Raw genomic sequence first — 25409 nt, 5'->3', positions numbered from 1 at the left:
ACATTCCCAGCCCTACCTTGTGATGCCAGGGGTTGAATTTGGGAGCATCTACATGTAGTGCTATGGGACGCGGGTCGTACTGTGGGTTAAACCACAAAGCCTAGGGCTTGTTGATCAGAGGGTCGGCGGTTCGAATCCCTGCGACGGGGTGAGCTCCCGTTGCTCCTGCCCACCTAGCAGTTCGAAAGCACGTCAAAGTGCAAGTAGATAAATAGGTACTGCTCCGGTGGGAAGGTAAATGGTGTTTCCGTGTGCTGCTCTGGTTCACCAGAATGTGGCTTAGTCATGCTGGCCACATGATCCGGAAGCTGTACGCCGGCTCCCTCGGCCAGTAACGCGAGATGAGCGCTGCAACCCCAGAGTCGGACATGACTGGACCTAATGGTCAGGGGTCCCTTTACCTTTACCTTATTTGTAGTGCAGATGCTTTGCCACTGAGCTGTGGCACTTGCAAATCACGAGTAAGAGTGAGCAGTGCTGTGGAAAGAGTTTCGGCAAGGTTGGGTAGCTCTTCTACATGTAGGTCAGGGTGGTTTATGTGATGCATCCATCATTTTCTGTGTGTGTGTTGAACTGGGAATGTTCCTTCTTGATAGTTTTGAGAAGATCCAAGCTAGCTGTTTAGTACCTCTATTGACTGTGACATATTTGTGCCTAGTAAATAACTCAGCCGGCCCATGTGTGAATGGATATTTTAAGTGGTTCTTGATCTTCTGTGAGATGTTCTGACTCTTGTGTTGCAGTGCATGCTGCCAGTTTTGGACAATCCCTTTTCGAAGAGAGTACGGTCCGTCATTGATATGTTCCAGTCTCAAAGATCACGCTATATGAAGGTAATTGATGCTTGCTTGTGATTGGGTTTTTTTAATCGTTGCCTTCTGTAATCTCTGTGCATCAAATAATGTATATGAAACTTATGTTTGACTAATCTGGGGGGGGGGACTATCACAGTACCGTAGTACCTGCAGTTTCTAGAACCTCACAGTGGGTTCTAACAGTGTTTTCCCTATGCAGTTTAGAACGGGGCTTCATTATATTGTGTCGGAAACTTACTTGGTTGTACAAACCATAGCTAGCCAGTGCTAGAACTTCCAAGGTTCCATTAATACTTTGCACTAAAGGCACCACTCTCTAACATCTTACCGTACTAACATTTTCCTTTTGCTTTGTAGCTCATGATTGTCAAGCAGGAAGACAAACTGGATTTGCTGTTCAAACACTTTTTGGTGGAAGATAAGAGCATGAACGGGGGTGCTTCATATGTGGACTTCCTCTGTCACATGCACAAGGAGATCCGCCAGTTGCTGAGCTAGAGCTGGAGATATGCTGGATTCCAGCACTGACACTTCTATGTTCACTAACCGCCTGATGAATGGGCCCAGCTCCTTCGAGAAGGACAATACAGAAAGCTGTACAATTCCATAATTTTTAATACACTGTGCATAAACATTTTCAGCATCTCCCAAAACCCTTTGAAGAAGTGAGGCATGGACAGACGAAACATCAGCTATAGGGGTGGGTGTGGGAATGTTATTTGATTCCAGGCCTTGGACCTGTGCCCTCCTCTCATGCTTGGCAGGTATCTGTACCTCCTGCCCCCCAGCCCCCCAGTTCTGTAATAACAAATGTCATTTGAGTTTCACTATACAAGATTAAGCATCAGGTGAAAAGGTGATTACTCTTCAGAACCACATAGTGGGTGTTAAGTTTGTGCATGTGATACTCTGTATGAAAAGGAGCCAGTTTGGGGGGGGGGGGGCGGGCAGGCTGTGGGGGGAGTGGAAGGTGGCAGGCCCTGTTCAACCAAAGAGTAGGAGATTGATATAGCAGCCAAGCTGGGTGTTTTTACACCTTCACTTATAAGTGGATAGAGCTATATACTGTAAGCAAGTTATACAGTGGCATCTTCTAGGAAACACCTGAGCTGTTAGGCAAAATAGCAGGGTAGGCATGCCTTCACTGTAGTTGCTTTGCTGTGTGGATATGCCTTGGAATAAGTGAGTGATAATGAGCAGGTGCTGTTTTGGGGAAAGTGAAATTAATCGGGGTTGGTATAGACAGGTGTTGCCTCCACCACCCCTTGAGAAAAACAGCATCTTTTCTCTTTCTTTCTTTCTTTCTTTCTTTCTTTCTTTCTTTCTTTCTTTCTTTCTCTCTTTCTCTCTTTCTCTCTCTCTGCCAGTGTCCTCTTGCTTTGGTGGTCTGTTGCCTCTTTCCATTCACATGGTAGGGTTTTGTCTGGAATATCTTTTTCAAAGGAGATGGCCGTGCTTTCCCCTTCTTATCACTTTGAAAAAGTTTTGTTTATATGCAGCACAGGAGTTTGCTTGGAGAGACACTCAGTTTGAATTGTATCCAAGAAGCACTGAGAAGTCCTGTAGCACCATGCAGAAGGAGTTGCTCATATTCATAACATAAGGTTCAAATCATGCCACTAATGTATTCTGAAATTCAAACCTTTAGTAGCTCTGAATAATTTTGGTCATGCAGCACTTAAATGACTACATCTGGGCAGTTCTTATTAGTCCATCGGTGTAGGATATCTGTGGCATGCCTGCTTGTGGTCTTGTTACAACAAATCAAGCAGGCTTATGGTTGACTTCTCCAAGGCTGAACAGAAAGTATTCTGCTTTGTACTAGACAGAAAGATGATGAGTTTGAGACTCTAGGAGTCAAAGGGCTCATTCATTTTTAAAAAGACACTAACCTTTTGTTTCTAATGCTACACTTAGGAATTCTTGCAGTGCCGAGAATGTACTGGGGAACCGGCAGCACCGAAACATGAAAAAAAGGAAAAGCAGGGAGGTTGATCGCTTAGACAAATGATGGATTAAGACTGAATATAAGTAAAGCATTTATTCCATCTGCCATTGAAAATTGAAGTTGAAACCTTATGTATATGACAGATTAAATAATCCAGGAGTGTGGTTTCTAGTCCCTTGAACTATAGTGTGTGTATGCGTGTGTGTTTGTAAATATTTTTCCTTCTTCTGCAGCTAGTTTGTCTTCCCTTTCATCACACAGTGAAAGGGAATATCCCAAAAACTGTTAACTGGCTACACCTCAGTGAGTTTCTCAGCAGTCTTAAACACATTTGCAAGTGTGGCTAACCCCCCCCCCCCTTCCTCCTGCCAAACATACATACTGTCTCCAACCAAAAAAATTAGAAATCTGTTAAACCAGTGAAGAGATTTGCTCCCCAAGACTCCACAACCGGACTTCCAGAATACTAATTTCTAGAATTAATATAAAAGAAAATATTCGATCATAAATCTTTCTTCACTTTTTTCAATGCATCTTTTAATTTGTAAAGAAATAAAAATATATGAAGATGTATTTTATGTCATTGTTAGTAAATAAATACTGATTATTTTTTTCCAAGCCCTGTATTTTGGGGATGGGAGAGAGCTGGTGTGGAGGTGACTCAATCAAGTTCTGTCATGGCAAATAAAACTGTTATTTGCAACGATATCAGAAAGAATTCCGTAAGGTGCTTATAATGTTTTGCTTTCTGGATTAAACACATTTCAGCTTTCAATACAATGACCTTCACTTCCTGTTAGGAATGCGGTGAAACATATTGGCATACATGGCCTTCTCATAAAATGAAAACACCATCTTGAAAAGATGCTCCCCCATAGCTTCCTATTTTCATGAATATAGATTATCTTCGTAGCCCATTTTGGTCAGTGTGCTATTGCATAATTCTTACGTGGTTGCTCAAATAGAAATGAGGTTTACTTCTCTTAAATCACTGATATTGCTGCTACTACTGTTAATAATTGTTGCTTATCGGCTGTTGCTGCCTTTGATTCCAAGTCCAGAAGCAATCACAGGAGCATCAAAATACTTCTACAGTGGAATCCATTCCTGATTTGTTTGTTTGGAGAGTTAGCAATTCATCCTGGTTTTTCTGTCCACAACTGTGATCATTATCCAGTTGCCTTTTTTGCTACTTGCTTTTCTTCACTATTTAGTTCTGCTGCTGGTGTGCCTTAAAAATAAGTCTTCAAGCATCATCTCAGCAGGCCTGCTTTGCCCTCAAGGTTAGTTGCATTGGGGGCGAGCCTGTGTTTGAGAGGTAAGAGGAAGATGGAAGAATTCACATACGATCCTACGTAGGTCTGCTCAGAATAAGGACATACTGGATTCAACAGAACTTGCTCCCAAGGATGCAACACAGCAAAGAAGGCAAGGAAGAAAGGTATGGCTTAAAAGGTAGCAGGCTGCTGCAATGTTTTATGCTGAGAAGCAGTACCGTATTTTTCACTCCATAAGACACACTTTTTTCCTCCTAAAAAGTATGGGGAAATATCTGTGCGTCTTATGGAGCGAATGCTGGTCCCTGGAGCTGAATTCCCCGGGGGCCAAAAGAGGATCATGCTTTTTATTTTACAAAGAGAAAAGGGGGTGTTGAAAGGACCCCGCTCAGCAGCTGATCAGCAAGAGATCTGGAGAGAGATAAGAGTCTGCTCCCTTTCAGCCCCGCTCTCCATTGTTGAATGTGCTGCAGAGGGAGGTTGTTTGTTTCCCCAGCGACATGTGACTGGCTGATTAGATTATCTGTCTGGAAACTCTAGAAAAGGCTCCCTTTAGAAGCTGCAGAAATGTGAGTTGAACCCCATAAAAATGGGGCTTTTCCTCTTTGCTTTCCCCCCTTTGCAAAAAAGCTGCAAAACTTAGCTGATCCTCAAAAAAAACAGGGTTTTTCCCTTTGCAAAAAAGCTGCAAAACCTTTAGCTGATCCTCAAAAAACCAGGGCTTTTCCCTTTGCAAAAAAGCTGCAAAACTTAGCTGATCCTTTTAGAGGAGGAAAACCAGAAAAATTCTTGTTTCCTCCTCTAAAAACGAGGTGCGCCCTATGGAACGAAAAATACGGTATTTCATTTACGGCAAAAATATTCCCATTGATTCACTCCCACTCACCCCCTCAAACAGTGAGTAAGACTGCAATATAAGGGTTAGTATAGGACTACAGCTGGGGAGACCTAGTTTCAAATTCCTGCTCATTCACAAAGCTGCTTAGGAAATAAATACTGGGTATGGTCTCATGCATACATTAAAAATATTGCGGCGGCGGGGGGGGTGGGGGATGGGACCCTGAATTTTTTGTATTGCTTGCCTCCCTCTGGCTAGAAAAGTTGGTAGACATTTTTGTGTGAGAGGTTGTCATCCTTGTTCCTGCCTGCCTGTATGTTGGTGGGTGTCAAGGAGCAGATCTGCTTTGCCAAGAAGGGCAGGTTCTGATTGTGCAAGCTAGCCATGTATTTGAAGAGAACTTCCTGTGGTTGAAAAGCAACCACCACCACCTCCCTCATTTCACAAATTCCTTCCCTTGCCCTCCAACTATATTTTTTTAAACTTCTCATTTACAGCAATTTACAGTGCAAGTCTAACCATATACACTAATAAGCCCCGTTGAATTAAATGAGGCTTCTTTGCAGAGGGGTTAGAATTGCAACCTAAGTATTTGAGGATCTGGGTGGTTTGGTGCAAATTTTCCTCCCTCAAACCTGTAAAACAGCAATATAAAAACACAAAAAAGTAGATAAAATAGGAATTTGGAAGTGTCAGACACATACAACACAGTCCAATCTTACGGGTGTCAGAAAGCCTGACAAAATTATAAATTGTCAGAAGACGTCTGAAACAGCTGATGGTTTGCTGCATGATTCATATATGGCAGGGGGAAAGCCATATCACCACCCTGTGATAATATGTATGGTGCCGTCCCATGAGTAGTTCCCCCATATTTAAGTGATATTAAAGGCATATATATACAAGGGCAGCTGGTCTTTCAGGAAATCTGTTTCTGAATTTTTTATTAGAAGGCTTAACAAGACCACCTTGGAAATGGGTCGTTGGCTTCTTAGCAGCCAATACTGGCTGATAGTACATGCTACTTGCCACAGAATTAATCTCAGCATTCAGTGACGGGGATATAAGGCATGGGTGCCTGCTCTATAGGGCCGAGGTATCTTCAGCAACCCCCCCCCAAAGTCTATTGGGATGTGGCTGAGTCCCAAATCTTGAGAGGGGCAGAAGAGGCGGAGCCCTTCCTCATCTGCCCCCCTCCCCCCCCCCGGTGTACAGCCTTTGGAGATACCATGCAGCCTGGCGGAATATTGCCCTGGGTTGCGCAGCATTTGTCATTGTCGTATGATGTTGCGTGTTGCACATGTCACACACGCATGACGCCCCCCCTTGGTTATTACAAATAATAGCCCATTGGACAAATGCCCAAAACACTTTTAAGATGCCCTGATGTTTCTACCTGTTGAGGCCTTTCAATTCCTTGCCATTTTGCTTGTAAAGAAGCCAAGTTCCTGTTTGTCAATATAGTGTTTGTAGCATGGGATCTATCTTCTTAGAAAAATGCCTGGCTGCATACATAACTTGTTTTCAAGTAGGTTTCCATGACTGCACAAAAATAGCTTGCAGGCACACTACGAAAGTAATTTCTTAAAACTATTGAGATGTTGGCTGAACGAATTGTCCTATTTCCAACGGCAAGCAACCCAGGACCACTGTATAAACGATTAAAGCTTACACTTAAAGAAATAAGGCTTGAAACCACAAGCTATTCATGTAAACCCTAACTACAAAACCACATCTCTAGCTATAAAACGCCAAAAGACATCCTGGAGTTTATTATGTCTTAGCTTTTTATGTGTTGTAATATCTGTTTATCTTTTTAAATATTTTCCCCTCTACTGTCAACCCCCTGCCAAATCATATATACCGAACAGATTGCTTGCTTCCTTTTTTAAAAAAATTGCAGGCATGGGTATTCATTTCTGTGTTGTTTTTTTTAAAGGCACATAGACCTGATGAAATTCTGAACAGCTGGTGGCAGCAGAGAGTTAAACCAAACTGGATGCTTCTCAGTATTAACAGGGAAATGTAAGTGTGGCTTCATAGAATCAGAGACTCGTAGAGTTGGAAGGGACCCTGAGGGTTATCTAGTCCAACCCCCTGCAATGCAGGAATCTCAACACACGGTCCCATGCCCCCCATCCAACCTGAAACCCTACTTAGCTTGGCAAATGTGTGAGCTGCTTTTATTGCTGTATCACGGTTGTGAGCATCCTGCTTCATTTTGTCATGTAGGTTTAATTGCAGGCTATACCTATAAGCACGGTCTTTCTTATGGTTTGTTTGGGTTTGTTGGCACTCCTTTTCTGTGTTTCAGCAGGAAGGAGATGTGGCTGCAGGATTACTGGCAGGGCTTTGATCAGGGTGAAGCCTTCCCAGTCACGTTAATGAATGAACCACACCGGGGGAGATTTTGGGAATTACATGCACAAAGTCAGGGCTCTTTTTGTGTTATGAATACCAATTAGAGTATGCACAGATTTACCAGTGCCAGAGCAGTTGTTCTGGGGCAAGTTAAAAATAATATTCATATGGTATTCTCACTCTGGAGACTACATTTTTTAATGGCATGAAGGAAAGACCAATTCAGATAAGATTTTGGCATTGTTTCATTTGCTGCTGCTTCATATGGAGCAAACCTCGGCTCTGGAGCAAAGAAAAGTAGCATTTCTGCTGCTGTAAAGTCATTTCAGAAAGCACTGTTTTTTTCTTAAATTACTTTGAACGTGGTCAACAGGACTTAACATTAAGAGTCATAAATGGTTGCGCTCATAAATATTCAACATTAATTTGTAGAGTCTGTTGTTTTTATATATTTCATTTTATATAACACATAGTTGACATTACAACATGAATTCACATCGCCTATCAGTTAAACAGTACACAAATAACTACATCTCTATGGACTAAAATACAGTTTAATGTTATGAACAGTACACTTTATGATACTGCATCTTACCATAATTTGTAGGGACTACGATTCCTAAAGTGATTGTCTCATTAGGCTGACGATGATGCATTATCTTGCTATGGGAAATTGAATGGAGTTAGGAACAGTGACAACTAAAACGAATTTATTTCTTTTTTTAAAGTATTTTTTTATTAAAGATTTTATTGATTTACAAAGGTAGTGCAATGTCTCGTATTTTTTCCATGTAGCATTTTTACAAGTCAATTTCATTTGTTGAGACATTAGGAAGAAAAGGGGGAAAGAGGTGGGTGGGGTTACGATGCTTCTATTTTACTTAATATATGTAGGGTTTGGTGTCAGCGTTGTTTGTGCAGGTTCTCTGTTGTTCACTTGTGTTCCTTTGGTGGTGAGAGAGGTCAGGTTGGTGTAGGATGTGATCGTTCATTTGTGGTTGGCTGCAGTGGTCTTTGGTTTTCTGTGTGAGTGGGATGGGTGAGTGTTTTTGATCAGGTTAGCCATATTGATTTGTATGCTGTCGGTAGATTTTTGTCATTGTCTTGTTGGGCTGTGTGTGTGATGAAGAGGAACCAAACGAATTTGTTTCTAAAGTGTATTTTCCTCCTGGGAAACATTTTCCCCTGTTCACAAAGGTGCATTCTTAATTCTGTAAATATCTTCAAGTCCAGTTTTATGTGTGTCAAGAGCTGTCACAGCACTAGTTTTAATCAGGTATGTTCTTTACCAAGCAAACTCATTCTGTGTACAAAGTCAACCATTCAATAAGAGGTATACAAACTGTTGCTTGTATTAAATGCAGCACTAAGTAGGCACCTGCCAGTGTCAGGATTTAAGCCTACACAACAGGACTTCTTTCCCCCTGATCTGTTCTTGGGGGCCTCACGCAACCCTCCAGAGCAGATTTGGAGAGGACAAAGAGTTCATGCAGGGGAAGGAAGAAGGGGAGTCACCATGCACAAGCAGGAATATTTACACTGATGGGATGCACTGGATACAAGCCATGATCTCATACCCTCCAACATTTCTCTGATGAAAACAGAGATCTCCTATTCCACAATAATAATTTTATCATTTATATCCCGCCCATCTGACTGGGTTGCCCCAGCCACTCTGGGCGGCTTCCAACAGTTTTTTGTTTTTTTTAATACTATGGTTTGTCTTCAGATCGGATATGAAAGAAACATAATAAAACATTAAAAATCTTCCCTATTCAGGGCTGATGGTTCGGAAGTCAGATAACTCCATGCCCTCCAACATTTCTCCAATGAAAATAGGAAAAGCGGGCTCAGAAACCGGGTGGCTTCTGTAAATCTGGGACAGTCCCTGGGAAATAGGGGAGGGGCTGTAATCTTTATTATTTTATCATGTTATTTGAGATCCAATACGGTTCGGTTGCTTTTCCCTATCCCCCAGGTAGTTCAAGAAAAGATGCATGGGTAAAAAGAGAGGACAGGCCAGGGTGGAAACTTGTGTGGAAGCCATAAAGCAGAGGTGGCTAACATTTGATCCTCTGGCTGTTGGACTTTTGTTGCCACAATCCCAGACTATTGGCCATGCTCAATGTTGATGAGAGACAGGTATGCAACCACATCTGCAGAGTCTCAGGATAGCTATATAGGTTGGCTAGCTATGCACGGAACATAAGCTCAGTTTCCATAACCCTCGAATGTGTCATAGAAACAATTGGCCTGTTTTATGCCGAGATCTACGAATCTAAAGTTTGTAGCAGCTAGCATGCAAAAACATTGCACATATATACAAATCTACAAGCTATTTATGCTTCTTTTTAGAGGCAAATATTTTATTGGTCTTCTGCATTTAGATGGTAATGATGAATGGGGGGGGCATGAAAAAGCTCAAGAATCAACAAATGAGGGTGGCAGAGTGAGGTGAGGAGAGAATGGTTTATAAAGGGATTGAAGCAATGGGAACTACTCTAATAATAACCATTGTTGCTTCAGAAGACTTAGCTCTGGCACAGGACTGGTATTTGCACAGACTTTAGCTTTCAAAAAGCTCCTTTATGTTTCTAACTTGGGAGCCAGCCACTGTAATAAAGGGAGATATTGTGTTGGGTTTTAATAATAAGTATCTGTAGCTTAATGTGAATTTATAAACTTTATTTTGCCAGCATTACGCTTATGAGAACGGCTGCTCATTTGTTCCCGAAGAATGACAGATACCACCTTGTTAAGCTATCAGTATAGCTGGCCTAAAAATGTATTTGAAGTTGCATTGATCTCTTGTTCAGGAAGAAATCCTGACTAACATAATCTTAGAACAGTGGGTTCCCCCCTCAGGATTGGAGTAACTCTTCTCACTCTTTGCTATTGTGACCCCAGGCTGTCTGGCATTATAGCAAAAAGTGAAGAAGAAGAAGAAGAAGAGAACATTTTACACTCACTTGCTTTGCCTACAGAGTAAACAAAGTTGTAAAATGCATTTTTGTTATGAAAACAATTGTTATGATGCATTATGGAAACAAAGAACAAAAAAAGCATTTGTTGGTATGCCATGGCTGGTATTTGATTAAGTTTTACTCAGGCCCATTGAAATCAATGAATATTACTAAGTTACCGTAGGTCCATTCATTTCAATAGGTCTACTCTGGGTTGGTCCAGTTGATGTGGTGACAACAGAGTGCAAGGGTACTAAGGAAAGGCAAAGTATTGCATTGTGATTATTTTGGGGCGCATCTCACCTCAATTATACTTTCCCCAAGAGAACTGGGTGTACATAATGTACATACAGTGGTACCTTGGGTTACATACGCTTCAGGTTACATACTCCGCTAACCCAGAAATAATGCTTCAGGTTAAGAACTTTGCTTCAGGATAAGAACAGAAATCGTGCTCTGGTGGCGCAGCGGCAGCGGGAGGTCCCATTAGCTAAAGTGGTGCTTCAGGTTTATTATTATTATTATTATTATTATTATTATTATTATTATTATTATTATTTGTACCCCGCCCATCTGGCTGGATTTCCCCAGCCACTCTGGGCGGCTTCCAACAGAAATCAAATACAAAAATATCACACATTAAAAACTTCCCTAAAAAGGGCTGCCTTCAGGTATTTTCTGAATGTCAGGTAGTTATTTATTTCCTTGACCTGTGATGGGAGGGCGTTCCACAGGGCGGGCGCCACTACCGAGAAGGCCCTCTGCCTGGTTCCCTATAGCTTTGCTTCTCGCAGTGAGGGAACTGCCAGAAGGTCCTCGGCGCTGGATCTCAGTGTCCAGGCTGAATGAAGGGGGTGGAGACGCTCCTTCAGGTATACAGGACCGAGGCCGTTTAGGGCTTTAAAGGTCAGCACCAACACTTTGAATTGTGCTCGGAAACGCACTGGGAGCCAATGTAGATCTCTCAGGACCGGTGTTGTGTGGTCCCGGCGGCCACTCCCAGTCACCAGTCTAGCTGCCGCATTCTGGATTAATTGCAGTTTCCGGGTCACCTTCAAAGGTAGCCCCACATAGAGCGCATTGCAGTAGTCCAAGAGGGAGATAACCAGAGCATGCACCACTCTGGTGAGACAGTCCGCGAGCAGGTAGGGTCTCAGCCTGCGTACCAGATGGAGCTGGTAGACAGCTGCCCTGGACACAGAATTAACCTGCGCCTCCATGGACAGCTGTGAGTCCAAAATGACTCCCAGGCTGCGTACCTGGTCCTTCAGGGGCACAGTTACCCCATTCAGGACCAGGGAATCCTCCACACCTGCCCTCAGTTAAGAACAGTTTCAGGTTAAGAACGGACCTCCAGAACGAATTAAGTTCTTAACCCGAGGTACCATTGTATATGAGTTTCTAAAAGTTGAAATGTTGGACACGGATGCTGTGTTTTAAACACAGGGTGCAATATTTCTTCCTGTTAAGGCTCAAACTATATACTTTCTCCCCATGAAGATTACCCAAATGCTAATTAGCTTTGTGAGCCACCTTGAATGGTTCGGTTCTGATCTAGAATGGCTGTTAATAGACATGTGAGTGACAACTGTTTGTGAGAATGAATTCGATTCTGAACAGTGGATGACAGGATGTGTTTAGATTTTGTCAGCAGCAACAGGAGTTGAATTCTCCTAAAATTCTCTTCCTATTCTCTAGCAGTTACAGTGGAACCTTGGGTTATGTACTGTCCTTACAAACACTTCAGGTAACACTTCCGCTAACCCGGACGTAGATGCTCCTGGTAGCGAACTTTGCCCCGGGATGCAAGCAGAAGTTATGTGTCAGTGGTGCGGCGGCAGCAGAAGGCCCCATTAGCGAAAGTGTGCCTCAGGTTAAGAATGGTTTTGGGTTAAGAACGGACCTCCGGAACGAATTAAGTTCGTAACCGGAGATACCACTGTACTGGGAAATCTTTAAGACAAGCAAGGCAATCTGCCACCCCAGGCAAGAGAGTAGTTGTACTTGTTCTTCCAGCATAAAAGAGCAGGTTGCTTTCTATATCGTGTTCTTTACCAGACAGTGAAGTAGCAGCTCATTATCCACTTCCAGCCTCTCTGCTCCAAGCAGGTCACAGGGAGCCAGACAATTTTTCGTTTTTCCATTTCTCCTCTTGTAGCCCGAAGGACAGTCTCACCGGTGAAGCCAGTGCACGGAGTGCGCACATTAGGAGTAGCATCGCTGACTGATGTGTAGTGTATAAGTGAAGACGTGCTTATTGAAATTGCATAGCTTTAATGTCCTTGATTTCATTTTCGAATTACGTTTTCTCATTGCAAATTACATGCCCAGTGTTTTTCTTTGACAAAGAGCAGCTGTTAGTGGACTTAGAAGTGACAACTACTGAACAAATTAACCACTGCTTTCTAGGTCCCTGTTAACTACTTGATTCCAATGGGCATCCCGTTCAGTCTCACAGCTTGTCTATTGACCATTCCCCTCCCACTCTGTATTTGAGTACCCCCTTGCTGTTCCCTCTCAACAGCAACTCCTTCAATTGACTGGCTATCCTTTTAATTTCAGCAAGTTCCTTTAGCGGGAATAACTAAGTCTAATTGGACCCCAGGCACCGCTCGCGGAAAGAGATTACTCAAATGGGGGGGGGGGTCCTGAGGCTGTGCAAAGACCTCCACTGATCAGATGGAATTAATCAGACAGGAAATCCTTTTAGTGATGCAATTGCTGAGCCAAGATAGACCATGCTGTAATAAACTGCCTACTTACGGCTTGACCCAGACACTATCTCATATCTTGCACCATGAGGTACAAGGACACTGCAGAGAAAAGGGTGGGTCTGCAGATATTTATTCTGACTACAGCAGGCATGCTAAGCATGTCACTATTCTTGCTTTTGTAGTTCCAAGCACTATAGGCATAGCTTAGGAGAAATGGGCATTTCAAAGCTACATATGCCATCATGCCAGGAGTTGTTTTCTTAACCTAAAAATGACAGGTTAGCCTGCAAGCGGGCTAAAGGAGAATAACAAAGGGGGAAATGTTGGGACCGGTCTGATGGGGAACAGGAATTAGTGCGCTTTTGATTTGCACTTACATTGTGGCCATTGGCTTTATCCAGCAGGCTCTCCTTTTGTCCTTGAGCTGCCTGTATGTTTGCAGATAATTGGAGTCCAAATTGGACTGTCCAATGCATCTGCACATCATTGAGAGCTTGGGAGGCTATCGGAGCGGGATATGACGACGGTCATCTAGTCGAACCCTCTGCAATACAAGAATCTTTCGACCCAACGTGGGGCTGGAACCTGCAACCCAGAGATTAAGAGTCTCATGCTCTTACTGGCTGAGCTAATGATACTCACAACTTGAACAGTGAGGGAAAAGAGACGGAATGGTGGGTGATCATACTGACATACCGTGCTGTTGTTATTGTTTTTAAAGGGATTTAATCTTTTTAAAATATTTTTAAATTACACACAGAGAGAGAGATATATAAAATCAAAAACAATATTTTAATATTAAATAAAAATATTAAAATTAAAAATAGTTTATATATATACTATTTTTAATATTATTTTTAATATTTTATTTAATATTTAAAATTAAACTTATTCCCACCACAACCACAGTATTTTTAATATTATATGTGTGTGTGTGTGTAATTTTAAATTTATATAACGGATCGCATTTTCCCCACAAGACTTAAGTCCCGACGTAAGTTACCTTTCCGTATTTCTAGCGCCAGTTCTCACGTTCCATCTCAGAGAGAGAGAGAGAGAGAGAGCGGAAAGTAACCGGAAAGTCTCCTGTCTCCACCCCACCCCCGTGAGCGAGATCACGACTCTCAACTTTTCCTATCTCTACAGAGCCTCGCGCGACGGTCACGCGGCGAGGGCTGCTTTCCGGCCGGCCCATGGCTGTCGCAAAAGCGCAAAGATGGCGGCGGCGCCTCCACCGTCGAGCTACGCGGCTTGGGTGGCTCGGCTAGCCGAGGTGAAGAAGCTGCGGGGCAAGCAGGCCCTGGTGAGGCCTTACCGGCCCCTAGTGCTGGCCAACCAGGTCTCCAACCGGCGCCTGGGCCTTGGAGGTGGGTTTCCTCCTCACTCCCAGCTAGGGTTGTCCCCTCCAGTCTCGTATTCCAAAGTAAAATCCTACGTCCTGTATTGATACTACAGTTTTGTTCTGTATTTCAGGTGGTCTTCTCTCTCTTTCTGCTAAGTTAGGGACCCTCTCCAAATAGGTAAAAAAAACGGTAAAAAGACCCCTGGACGCGGTTACAAACACGTGTTTGAAAGGGTGTATGAAAGGTGTATTTCATTGAATATTTACCAGATAGATTGTATAAACATAAGAACATTGGCAGGATTATTGTAATAACCTGCTGTTGTATAAGAGTATATATTTAAAGTAGATGAATAAATGAACAAATTAAGTTAATTTGGATATGCAGCAGAATTTAAGGAACCGCAGAAAGGGGGAAGGAAGTCAAGTTTTGAAATGTTAAAATGATTGAAAAATTAGTGAAATGTATAAACCTGAAAAGCATAAATAAAGTTTTTAAAAAGAAAAAAGATCATGTATTTGAGCCAAGCACAGACAGATTTGCAAATTCGTGTGTGTGTGTGACAAATGCCAGAGGAGCCATCCTACTAGGCTGCAATAGATTGTAATGGATTGCTCTGAAGTTGCTTTCCACCCCACCCAGCCCTGCCCTGTGTTTTGCCAGAAGAAAGGTGGCAACCATGGACTCCCAACTCGGACTGCATCCCGCTCCACTCCATGCGCAGCGGACCCCGCAGTTGCTAAACCAACCTGATTCAGCAATGTCCATTAATTCCAAGGTATCTGCTGCTCTGGATATGAAGCCTAGAGTCGTAGGGAGTTGGAAGGGGTCCCATAGGTCATCTATAACTTTTGCCCCAATGTGGGGCTTGAACCCACAACCCTTGAGATTTAGAGCCTCGGGCTCTACCAATTTTGCAGTATTGACGTTTATTTCTTTGTCATATCAATTTTTTTGGCTGCATTTCAATCTCACTGTTCTTGGATGTATATCTCACAAATTTTAAAGACAGAGCTAGAGATTGTTAGGTTTGTGAAGCCCTTGCTCCTCTGCGAAGGAGGGAGGGAGAATATTTCATAGAATCATATCGTGTAATTGTAGAGTTGGGAGGGACATCATGGGTCATCTAGTTGAACCCCCTTGCAATGTCAAAATCTTTTGCCCAAGGTGGGGCTTAAATATACAAGCCTGAGATTAAAGAGGCTCACTCTCTGCAGTGCCAACTGAGCTGATGTTAGGATTGTGAAGCCCCATTTCCTCTAGGAGGGAGGGATAATATTTCATAGAATTATATCATTTAATTGTAGAGCAGTAGGGACCCTGGGGGTCATCTAGCTCGGCACCCTGTTAGGGGAAACCACCCACACTAAATCTGGTGCTGTCCAATTTTGAAACCATACCAGACCCTGCTTAGCTTTGCAAATGTGCTCGCAATTTTATTGCTGTGCTGCTAGGAGTAGCAATGTGACTGGTGCAAAACCTCACACCAGCACCCACATAAATTTGATTTGATTCATTGTATTTCTGTGCCACTTTTAGTTAAAGCGAATCCCAAAGCACCGCGACACCCACCCACACCCTGTGAATGAAAGGGTTGCAGCTTTTGGGGCTTCTCAGCTTAGAGAAAAGGCAAGCGACAGAAGGGCAGATGAGGGAAATTTATAAAACTGCTTGGGACATGGAGAAAGCAGACAGAGGAAAAGCCTCACTCTCTCTCAAATGAAACACTTGTTTTATATTATTTATAAAAATATTCCCCTTACCCAAGAATCACAAGGTAGCTTTGCAATATTAAAAACCCCCATGAAAATGCATAATGTAGTAACAAACTAAATAATAATATCCCTGAAGCTGACTCTTGTGCTGGGGTATTGGTTATGTTTTTTTGTGGAGGGGCAGAGGAGTTATCAATATTAATTTTTAGTATCTTTATTTTTGATCTTATGATAATTTATGTGAAAATTGTTCAGTTTGGTTGTGTACTTTTTGAAGTTTGATTTGTCATTTATGACTGCTTTCGCTATGTAAGTATTTGGTTCAGTGCGTCTGGCTGTTAACCAGAACACTAATGTGGACCTGACATGGAACAATCAGTGTTGCAAGGACATGTTTTTGATAGTTTCCGCAGAAAAACCACACAGCAGCTTGCACTCGGATATACACACCAATATTTAAACAATGACACACATCATGAATCAGCTAAGGTCTGTCCCTAGCTGGATGAGGAATCACATGCATAAATACATTTTTTTCATATATAAACCATTCCTCATTCCTGCTGTTGGATTTATGCATGTAAAAAGGGAGTTTCAAATGAACACCATGGGTTTTTTTTGGAGGAGCGCTGATTGGGTCAGGATCCGCACAGAAAGAATACATCTGTATGTGCAGGGCACATGTGAGGGCAGCTGTCAGATGCAACCTTGCCCACAGGTAAGGGATGTTCTTGTTAACATCCCTAAACTGATAGAAATGCAGAAATTGTACAAATCAGCTATTTGGGAGGGGGTGTTTCACAGGCAAGGAGGAAGTGATCATCGTGATTTATGTTTTTCTAACATGCTTCTTTGCTTGCTTTGATGCTGTGTGCATGCTTTATTTGGATTGGCGATATCATTGCTTGCTTTGAGAACAGAGCTCTTGGTGTGTTAAGTTCTACATATGCAACCTGAGGCAAATTGCTTTGTGATCTGTTTCTCTTATGAACAGAGCCTTTGCTATCCTACGTATGTATGTATGTATTTATGTAGGTATACTCAAGCTCTACTGAATTCTATGGGAGTTACTCCCAAGTAAGTTTCATAAGACTGCAGCTTAAAGTTCTTCATTCACACTGAAAACATGTTTTGATGCTGCTGCTATTTTGAAACTGGCTGCTATTTTGCAGGAATACTTTTATCGCCTCCTTGGTCATTGTCACACATGCATGCAAATTCATGGGGCAGTGTGTATGTGTGTTTGCCTACATTCAGCTGAATATGAATGTTTGGTTGAATCATTTTGCTTCATAGTGCCCTGGAGGCTACCAGACCTTGTCTGTGGCAAATGGCCAGAGGGAATAAATTCCACAACTGGAACATTGTAAAGCATGCTAATTGTTCCCTCAGTATTTATAAAAGTAAAGTAAGGGAGAAAACCATGTGTTGTATGTAGGAAATATTCTTTCTGGTTGGCAGGAAAAAAAGGGTTGTTACCTTGTGATCAGGGCTCTATTTTCTTCAATTCTGTCTGCATAAGATTTCATAGACAGTCCAAGAACTGGTACAGGCTTCTGCGAACCTTGACTTTTAATTACAAAAAGTGAAACCTAATCCTTAAAAACTTACGGTATATTACATTTGCTAGCCTTTCAAAGATTTCATATGGCCATGGTTTAAAATACAGTGTTTGCCAAAACTTCTGCTGTTAAATGTTCTAGAGTTTGTAACTTGTTCATCTCTAATGTCCTCGTGTTGTGTTCCCTCCCCTGCTGTTCACCACTTATACATGCATTTTCCTTCATACAGTTCATTCTGGAAAAAGAAATTCAAAATTCATCAGAAACACAAACACCAAGTCCCTATATAAACAGAATACATTGAGTTAGGTTATGAAACCTAAATATGCTTACATTGCATTTTATTCATTTTGAACTCAGAATTCGCCTTTCCTTTGTGCAGAACTTCAGTTTTTGAGGTGTTCTGTGCAGAAAAGAACAGTGCTACTATAGTGGCTTAGTTTAATTGTTATGCCAAACTGTGGTTTCCACTAACCATACACTAAAACCCAAATCATAGTATGGGCTTCCAAGCAAATTATAGGTAAACTGTGGTTTAGATGCTTGTCCACTTTCTCTGTTTGGTCAGCCATCTTATCTTTAGTTGCAGTGTCTTTGGTGGAACAACAGTCATAGCTATGGTTTATTAATTCAGATGTCATGCCAAACCATAGTTAGCACAAATATTTGATTTGCGAAGAATGTTTTTAAATTCTGGTTGCAAACAGTGGCGTAGCTTCATGCTCCGGTACCGGGGGGCGGAAAGCAGGCAGGGGCGGGGCATGCGTTCTGGGGGCAGGGCATGTCGCCTGCAGGGGCGGGGCGTCTAGTGCAGGGGGGCCCAGCCGTGATGGCACCCTGCCAGGATCGCGATGCCAGTGGCGGGGTGCTTCCCCCGCCCTCTTTTCTTCTTCCTCCTCCAATGGTTGCAAACCAAACTTTCCTTAAACTTCCTTACCCATGATCTAGCATGAGGTCTGAATTGAGCCGCTGACAACATGAGAAGAGGCAGGCAGACTGATAAAACAGTTGCCCTCATCCTTGTGGCTTCCTTACATATGCAAAATACAGTCAAATCTCGGTTGTCGAACATAATCTGTTCCAGAAGCCCATTCGGCTTCTGAAATGTTCGACAACCAAGGTGTGGCTTCCGATTGGTTGTAGGAGCTTTCTGCACTCAGCGGAAGCTACGTCGGATGTTCAGCTTCCCAAAAACTTTTGAAAACCAGAGCATTTACTTCTGGGTTTTCGACGTTTGTGAGCCAAAATGTTCCAAACAGAGGCGTTCGGGATCCAAGGTTTGATTGCATTCAAATAGTAACTAGAAGTGAAACTCCCAATTCCAATGGAGGCATGTGTTTTCTTGGATTAAAGATGCAATAGAAAACATTGTGAAGAATCTGCTTGCTTTTACCGTCTTCAGTGTTTCATATAGTATTCATACAATAGAGTTATCACTGTTATAAAATGCTCCTGAGTAATGGCAGTTTCCTTTCTTTTACAGAGGCAACATGCATCACTGAGATGTCATTAATGATGGCCTGTTGGAAGCAGAATGAGTTCAGTGATGTAACTTGCGCCCAAGAGATCCAGACATTCTTCAACTGCGCTGCAAAGGCAGAAGTAATTATTTCCCAATTTATCCTCTAATTAAGCTGCAGGAAATTAGTTTCCATACATAATTTGAGCATGTAATACCACTACAAATCTCTGTCATTGTGTTTGTATTATCCTGGGAGGCAGGTCCTTACATTTTAATTGCATACTGCTGAATGTTAACCTGAATGTGTAAAACTGGCAACAGTGGTGGTTTAGCAAATGGTAAGCATATCTGCCCAAGACAGTATAATGCAAAGGTGTAACCCAGATAATACAGCTTTAATCATTCATGCTCCGGCACTGGGGGGCAGAAAGCAGGCGGGGGGCAGGGCATGGCATGTGTTCTGGGGGCAGGGCGCGCATCCTGGGGGTGTGGCACGCCACTCGCAGGGCATGGCATGTGTTCTGGGGGCAGGGCATGCCGCCTGCAGGTGTGCTGGTTAATGATGTGAGTAGTTTGAATATGTGAACTTACCATTAGGACCCATGCATGGAGGTTATACAGTGGTACCTCGCAAGACGAAATTAATTCGTTCCGCAAGACTTTTCGTCTTGCGGAAATTTCGTCTTGTGAGGCACCGTTTCCCATAGGAACGCATTAAAATTTAATTAATGCGTTCCTATGGGAAAAAAGTCAGGAAGCGCCGGTCGGAAGGGGCGCCGGCCGGCACCGGAGCCGCACGGCGCCGCATTTTAAGGCTGCAGCGAGCGAACTGTTCACCCGCTGCAGCTTTAAAATGCGCCGTAGCTAAAAAGGCTTACCTTTTGGCTCCGGTGGGGGGGGGGTTCCGAGTCGCGTCCGCCATTTTGGATCGACTCAGACATGCGCAGTCGATCCAAAATGGCGGACGCGACGCGGAAAACACCCCCCCACCGGAGCCAAAAGGTAAGCCGCGCCCCTCCCGACCGGCACGGCGCCGCGTTTTAAGGCTCCGGCGAGCGCTGCAGCTTTAAAACGCGGGGTCACGCCGCAGCTAAAAAGGCTTACCTTTTGGCTCCGGTGGTGGTGGGGGTGTTTTCTGCGTCGCGTCCGCCATTTTGGATCGACTCAGACATGCGCAGTCGATCCAAAATGGCGGGCGCGACGCGGAAAACACCCCCCCACACCGGAGCCAAAAGGTAAGCCTTTTTAGCTGCGGTGCGACGCCGCGTTTTAAAGCTGCAGCGCTCGCTGGAGCCTTAAAACGCGGCGCCGTGCCGGTCGGGAGGGCTTACCTTTTGGTTCCGTTGTGTGTGTGGGGGGTGTTTTCCGCGTCGCGCCCGCCATTTTGGATCGACTGCGCATGTCTGAGTCAATCCAAAATGGCGGACGCGACGCGGAAAACACCCCCCCACACACCGGAGCCAAAAGGTAAGCCTTTTTAGCTATGGCGCGATGCCGCGTTTTAAAGCTGCAGCGCTCGCTGCAGCCTTAAAACGCGGCTCCGGCGGCTCACAGTGGTACCTCGCCAGACGAATTCGTCTTGCGAAAAACAGCCATAGACGAATTCGTCTCGCGAGTCAACTAAAAACTCGCAAAACCCTTTCGTTTTGCGAGTTTTTCGTTGTGCGAGGCATTCGTCTTGCGGGGTACCACTGTAGGTCCATCACATACCAGGTGTAATTGAAACTAATGAAATCACTACAAAACTAATGAGGTTAAGGTATTGGTTATATCAGGTGATATGCTATTGTGTGTCTGCATATTTTTAAAATACCGGTGTGGCAGATGGAATTGCTTCTGCAATTGTTGAAACATCTATTTCCTATGGCATCTATGGTTTCATATCTGTTTTTTAAAATTATTTTTAAAGTTCTCATCCTGCTTTTTAAACACAAGTTTCAGAATAGTTCGTAGCAAAAAATGTCTAAAACAATAAGAAAATATGTAATTGAAAAAGAAACAGACAAACATCAAAAATACCTGAAAAACTGCAGCTGTTTTTATTAGCAACTTTTTTCTGTTTTATATTTCTTTGGTTCTTGACTTATCGTGGGCAGTTTTGAGTTTCAGGTTGCTGGAAAAATAGGTTATAGAAATTGCAAATAGCTGGTGCAGTCTGCACCAAACAAAAAGTCCCGTTCCCTTCAAAGGGCTACCTTTGAAGATTACATTGAAACTACAATTAGTCCAGAATTCGACAGCCAGATTGTTAACAGGGCTGCATACATGTGACTCCCATTTTGAAACAAATGCCTACAAGCCTGTCCACCCATTGGGATTTGGAATAATTATTACTGCAGCTGCATTGTATTTTTACTGTTGTTCTCAATGGTTTATTTTTCTGTAATAACCTATATTTTAAATTTAAGTGACGGCCTGGTTTTGTTAGCTTTTTATGAGGAAAATCAGGGTATAGATATGTTAAACAAGATGTACTATGTACAATCCAATTTGGAAGGAGAGAAACCTCCACTGTATAGCAGAGGAATATGGCCTTGTGTGTTAATGGACAACAGGAAGGAATGCATGTTTCAGGTAAGCTATAGAAATGTAAAAATCCAGTAAGAATTATTTTTATAAACAAATATCAGTGTGCTCCCCAGTTTATAACTTAATGATATCTGGGGTGCTTCTGCTGTGTACTCCATGCCTGAAAATGAGATTGATCAACCAATCCAACCAGTAAAATATTGGCTAAGCATGTAAATTCAGAATCTTGTAGTACTTTTAAATTTATTTGGGCATATTCCTGAGTTGATATGCATGGGGTTGTGCCATTTTGTATGACTGTAAAAGAGAGAGAGAGAGACGTAAAGCTATCACTGCTATACCAATATAAATTCATGTAATCAATATCCAGGAAATTGAACAGTCCTCCTTAACTTTTTCCTACAACACCTGATTCACAGTCATTTTTTTTAAAAGAATATTCAAGACAAGTTGTTTTAAAATGTGGTTGTAGCTGTACATAAGGGCAAGAATTGCCTTCCCTTAAATTAAACAGGGAGTAAATTGCTATGAAGCAATGATGTAGTTTTCAAAAGTAGGCCACCACCTACACAAGGGCATTTTTTACTTTGTGGAATATTTGGCTGCAGGCTTATAATAGTGGACCTGTATCGCAACCTTGTTAAAACGTGTAATGAGACGGATTAAGTTCTGTTTCCATCTTGCATGTAATAATCATTCCCATTGTGCAGGGACTTTTGAGTGCACCCCCCTGTTTCGTTAAACCACAAATTGCAAGTAACCGCGAGGGCATGTGCCAATGGAAACAAGCTTCAAGAAGGAGGAGGATTCCTGGGGACCATGGACCACAAAATAGATAGTGTACTTGCCAGTGTTTTTCTTAGGGTTCAAGGACTACTGTCAATTGAATTGCTTCAAATCACAAGTGTTTTGATATAATACACATACTCTATAGTTACTTTGCCAAGCCTTCTGTTTTGTGAGTTACACTTTTTCTTAGAAAAATATGTTCCTCCCTTGTTGCTGCACAAGCCACTCATATCAACAGGAAACTGACCAGACGCAAAATGTGACCAAGTACATTCAAATAACGTCGTAAGGATATATTGTCCTCCTATTCCTAGGAATTGATAGTAAAAGTCCAGCTCCTCTTCCTTGACTGTAATATTTATCATTTCACTGTTCCAAATAAATTGAATTACCACTGGCTTCTGAATGCAGCTCTCTAATTGTCCAGAGGTTGATGCTTGCAACATTGGGAATATTGCTGGGATTTATGCGTCAGTTTAATAAACTTAGAATATTGTTTGTGTTCTTTTCAGGCAGAACGCAAGGAAAAGCTTCGACAAGAATCTCTGGGCCAGTCGGGGAAACTTGGTTCAAAACAAATCAACAAATTACTGAAAAGGTTTCCAAATATCACACACGATTATTAAAGAGAATTGCTTCCCCAAGTATCTGTGGACACCAGGACTGGAATTTGAAGAAACTCACTGCTTGTTGGTCATTCTCTTTGAAACGGACAGGAAATGCTTTCCTGCATTTCATACTTTTTTTGGAATAAAACTTCCATTGAGATAAGATGAAGACCTAAAGTTTCCTTGGATACGAAGAGAAGCTACAGCAGTTATTTGACCAGAAGAACTTCGGCTTGAAATGTTCTTCAATTAGCATCGATTTTGAGTCTTCAGTGAAATAAAATCTTTCGTGAAATCCTATCTGCTGTTATAGAGCAAACTTTCTTTCTGAACTTTGGCCTCCAAACTGCTAAACAGCAGCATCCCATAAGCGTGACCCTTGCAGCCAAGAGTTCCCAGTATGACAGGGGTGGTGGTTGTGGGAAGTATTATGAGTGTTAAATTATTGTAGGATCACACAAAGATAACGCTCAGAGTCTTTTTCATAGTGCCATCTGTGTGCCACCACCAGAACATCTGCCTCACAACTAGGGAACTTCCTTATGGAAACTTCCCAGTCTAACCCTGACCCTGATTTTCCATTGGTGGATAGGAAAAAGTTGAGAAGCAGGAGTGCTTTAAGGGGAGTGAGAATGGATTGAGTTCTCTCTATTCTGTCCATAGAATTTGGCAGTTCCTAGAATCCGTTCCTAGATTCCATTCACTTGTGAGGGGCAAAAACCTCCCTGCTCCCTGATTTACGCTTCTCTACAGTGCTTCTTCCCATGGAATAATACTTTTAACTTTGGTTGCTAAAAGTATTGCATTTAAGGGTGCTGGGGACTAAAGGGAAGGTAAAGCCTCAAAATATAAAGTGAAACAATTTTATGCTGTATTGCACCCAACATATTTCAGCATGCTGCCTTCTGAAGGGTCACTAATAACAACAAAGATTACTTTGAGAGAGTGTTTTGTTTTGTTTTGTTAGATAAAAAGAATCTAATTGCATTTTAGGCGGTGGTGATGAAAGACTTGTGAGTATACGACTTCTGTTTTTGCTAACTGCTACATGTGTTCTTTGTCATGTTCCATAGACCTTTCCTTTATTTGAAACTAAATCTGCAGAATGCTAAATTCAGTTATCTGACCTTGCAAGTGACTTAAGTTCTGATTAACAGTCACATTTTTTTAATTAAGGCATTCTTTTGTTTAACTTTCTTATTTTAAACAAAGAATTTAGACTAGATTATATTTGGAAGTCTTCACTCTTATGGATATTTCCTATTTTCAATAGTGTGGATGATACATGGTACACCATTTGTTTATGTGGTTAGTGGAATATGGAAGGTTATTTTTAATGTTCAGTATTCTTACTTTTGTCCTTTTTATTACTGGTCTTTGTGCTCCTGAGGAACACATGTTGGGCATAATCGCATTGTAAATTATTTGGGCCTTATTTTGAGGCTTTCCCTCCTTAAAAGATTTCAAAATTTACAACCTTATCCTAAATGTAAAAATAATAATAGTCAACTATACATGACAGTAAATGGTTAAGGGAGCTCATACCAAGAACAAACTTAGTTGGTCTCTAAGGTGTTACTGGAAGGATTTTTTTTATTTTTTTATTTTTGTTTTGTTTTGACTGTGGCAGACCAACACGGCTACCTACCTGTAACTGGTTAAATGGTTAAGGGAGCAGTCATTCTCCCTGGGATAGTGACTGAGGACCTTAGGACCCCCCTTTTTGTGGGTGGAGAAGCAGGTCTGCTGGCAGATGCACACGAAATGGCTGCAGAGACTGGGTATGTTGGCAGCAGATCAGAGGAGGCCCCTTTCTTCTACTGACACACATCTAAAAGGGGCAAAAGCAACAACAATCCTATACCAGCCCGGGAGCTGTCATTGGGATGGGAAAAAATTAAAACAACAAATGGGAGAAAAACCCAGAAAAGCTGTTCCCACACCTTCCTACAGTCACCAGTATGATTGGCAGGGCTTAGAAAGAGGGTGATTCCTCCACCACAGAGACTCAACACCACCTTAGGATTGTTCTACCCAAGTTCATACAGGGGAACACTATTAAGCACAAAGACACAAAACTGAAGTACATACAGAGTTAATATGAATACATTGTTCTGGGTTTCCCGACCCGAGTTGCACTTTGATACTTAGCTGCCAGTGTCTGAAAGGCGATCAACTTAACAACTGTTAACTACTTTCCATGTTTCATAAAACTATTTCAGTTTATTAAGCCATGCCACACCTTTCTTAGTCTCAAAAGTGACTTCTACAATCGGCCAAAAGGTCTTCTAGCCATGTAAACCAGATTCCTGGTACATCTCACCGCGGATTGTACACTGAAGAAGATACAGTCTGAGAACCTCAGACTTTTCTAAATATAACATCTGGTTTACAAAATCTTGCAAAATTTCACCACTCTCCTACAACTCTGCCATATCTATTAGAAAATTTCCATTAATTGGTTGACAGGGCTCTCTCATGTCTT

The 25409-nt window shown here is 42.3% G+C and overlaps 2 protein-coding genes across 4 annotated transcripts in view; both read left to right on the top strand.

The window, feature by feature from the left end:
- Window positions 1-1494, top strand: part of SEC24C (SEC24 homolog C, COPII coat complex component) — a 36284-nt gene extending 34790 nt beyond the window's left edge. For all 3 annotated transcript variants that reach the window (XM_033148595.1, XM_033148594.1, XM_033148593.1), the window contains 2 exons: window positions 744-833; window positions 1173-1494. In XM_033148595.1, coding sequence (XP_033004486.1) covers window positions 744-833; window positions 1173-1313 — 231 coding nt within the window. In that variant the 3' untranslated portion in view covers window positions 1314-1494. The remainder of the gene's footprint in view (window positions 1-743; window positions 834-1172) is intronic.
- A 12623-nt stretch (window positions 1495-14117) lies between these two features.
- CHCHD1 (coiled-coil-helix-coiled-coil-helix domain containing 1) lies at window positions 14118-23224 on the top strand. The gene is made up of 3 exons (XM_033148592.1): window positions 14118-14283; window positions 19020-19138; window positions 22829-23224. Exons 1-3 carry the CDS (start codon window positions 14133-14135, stop codon window positions 22940-22942), a joined length of 384 nt encoding a protein of 127 aa, XP_033004483.1. The 5' UTR covers window positions 14118-14132; the 3' UTR covers window positions 22943-23224.
- Window positions 23225-25409: the final 2185 nt, after the last annotated feature.

Source organism: Lacerta agilis, chromosome 5 (genome assembly GCF_009819535.1).
Source record: "Lacerta agilis isolate rLacAgi1 chromosome 5, rLacAgi1.pri, whole genome shotgun sequence".
Lineage (NCBI taxonomy): Eukaryota > Metazoa > Chordata > Lepidosauria > Squamata > Lacertidae > Lacerta > Lacerta agilis.
Note: the sequence above shows the minus strand (reverse complement) of the source record. Positions and strands in the feature narration are given on the sequence as shown.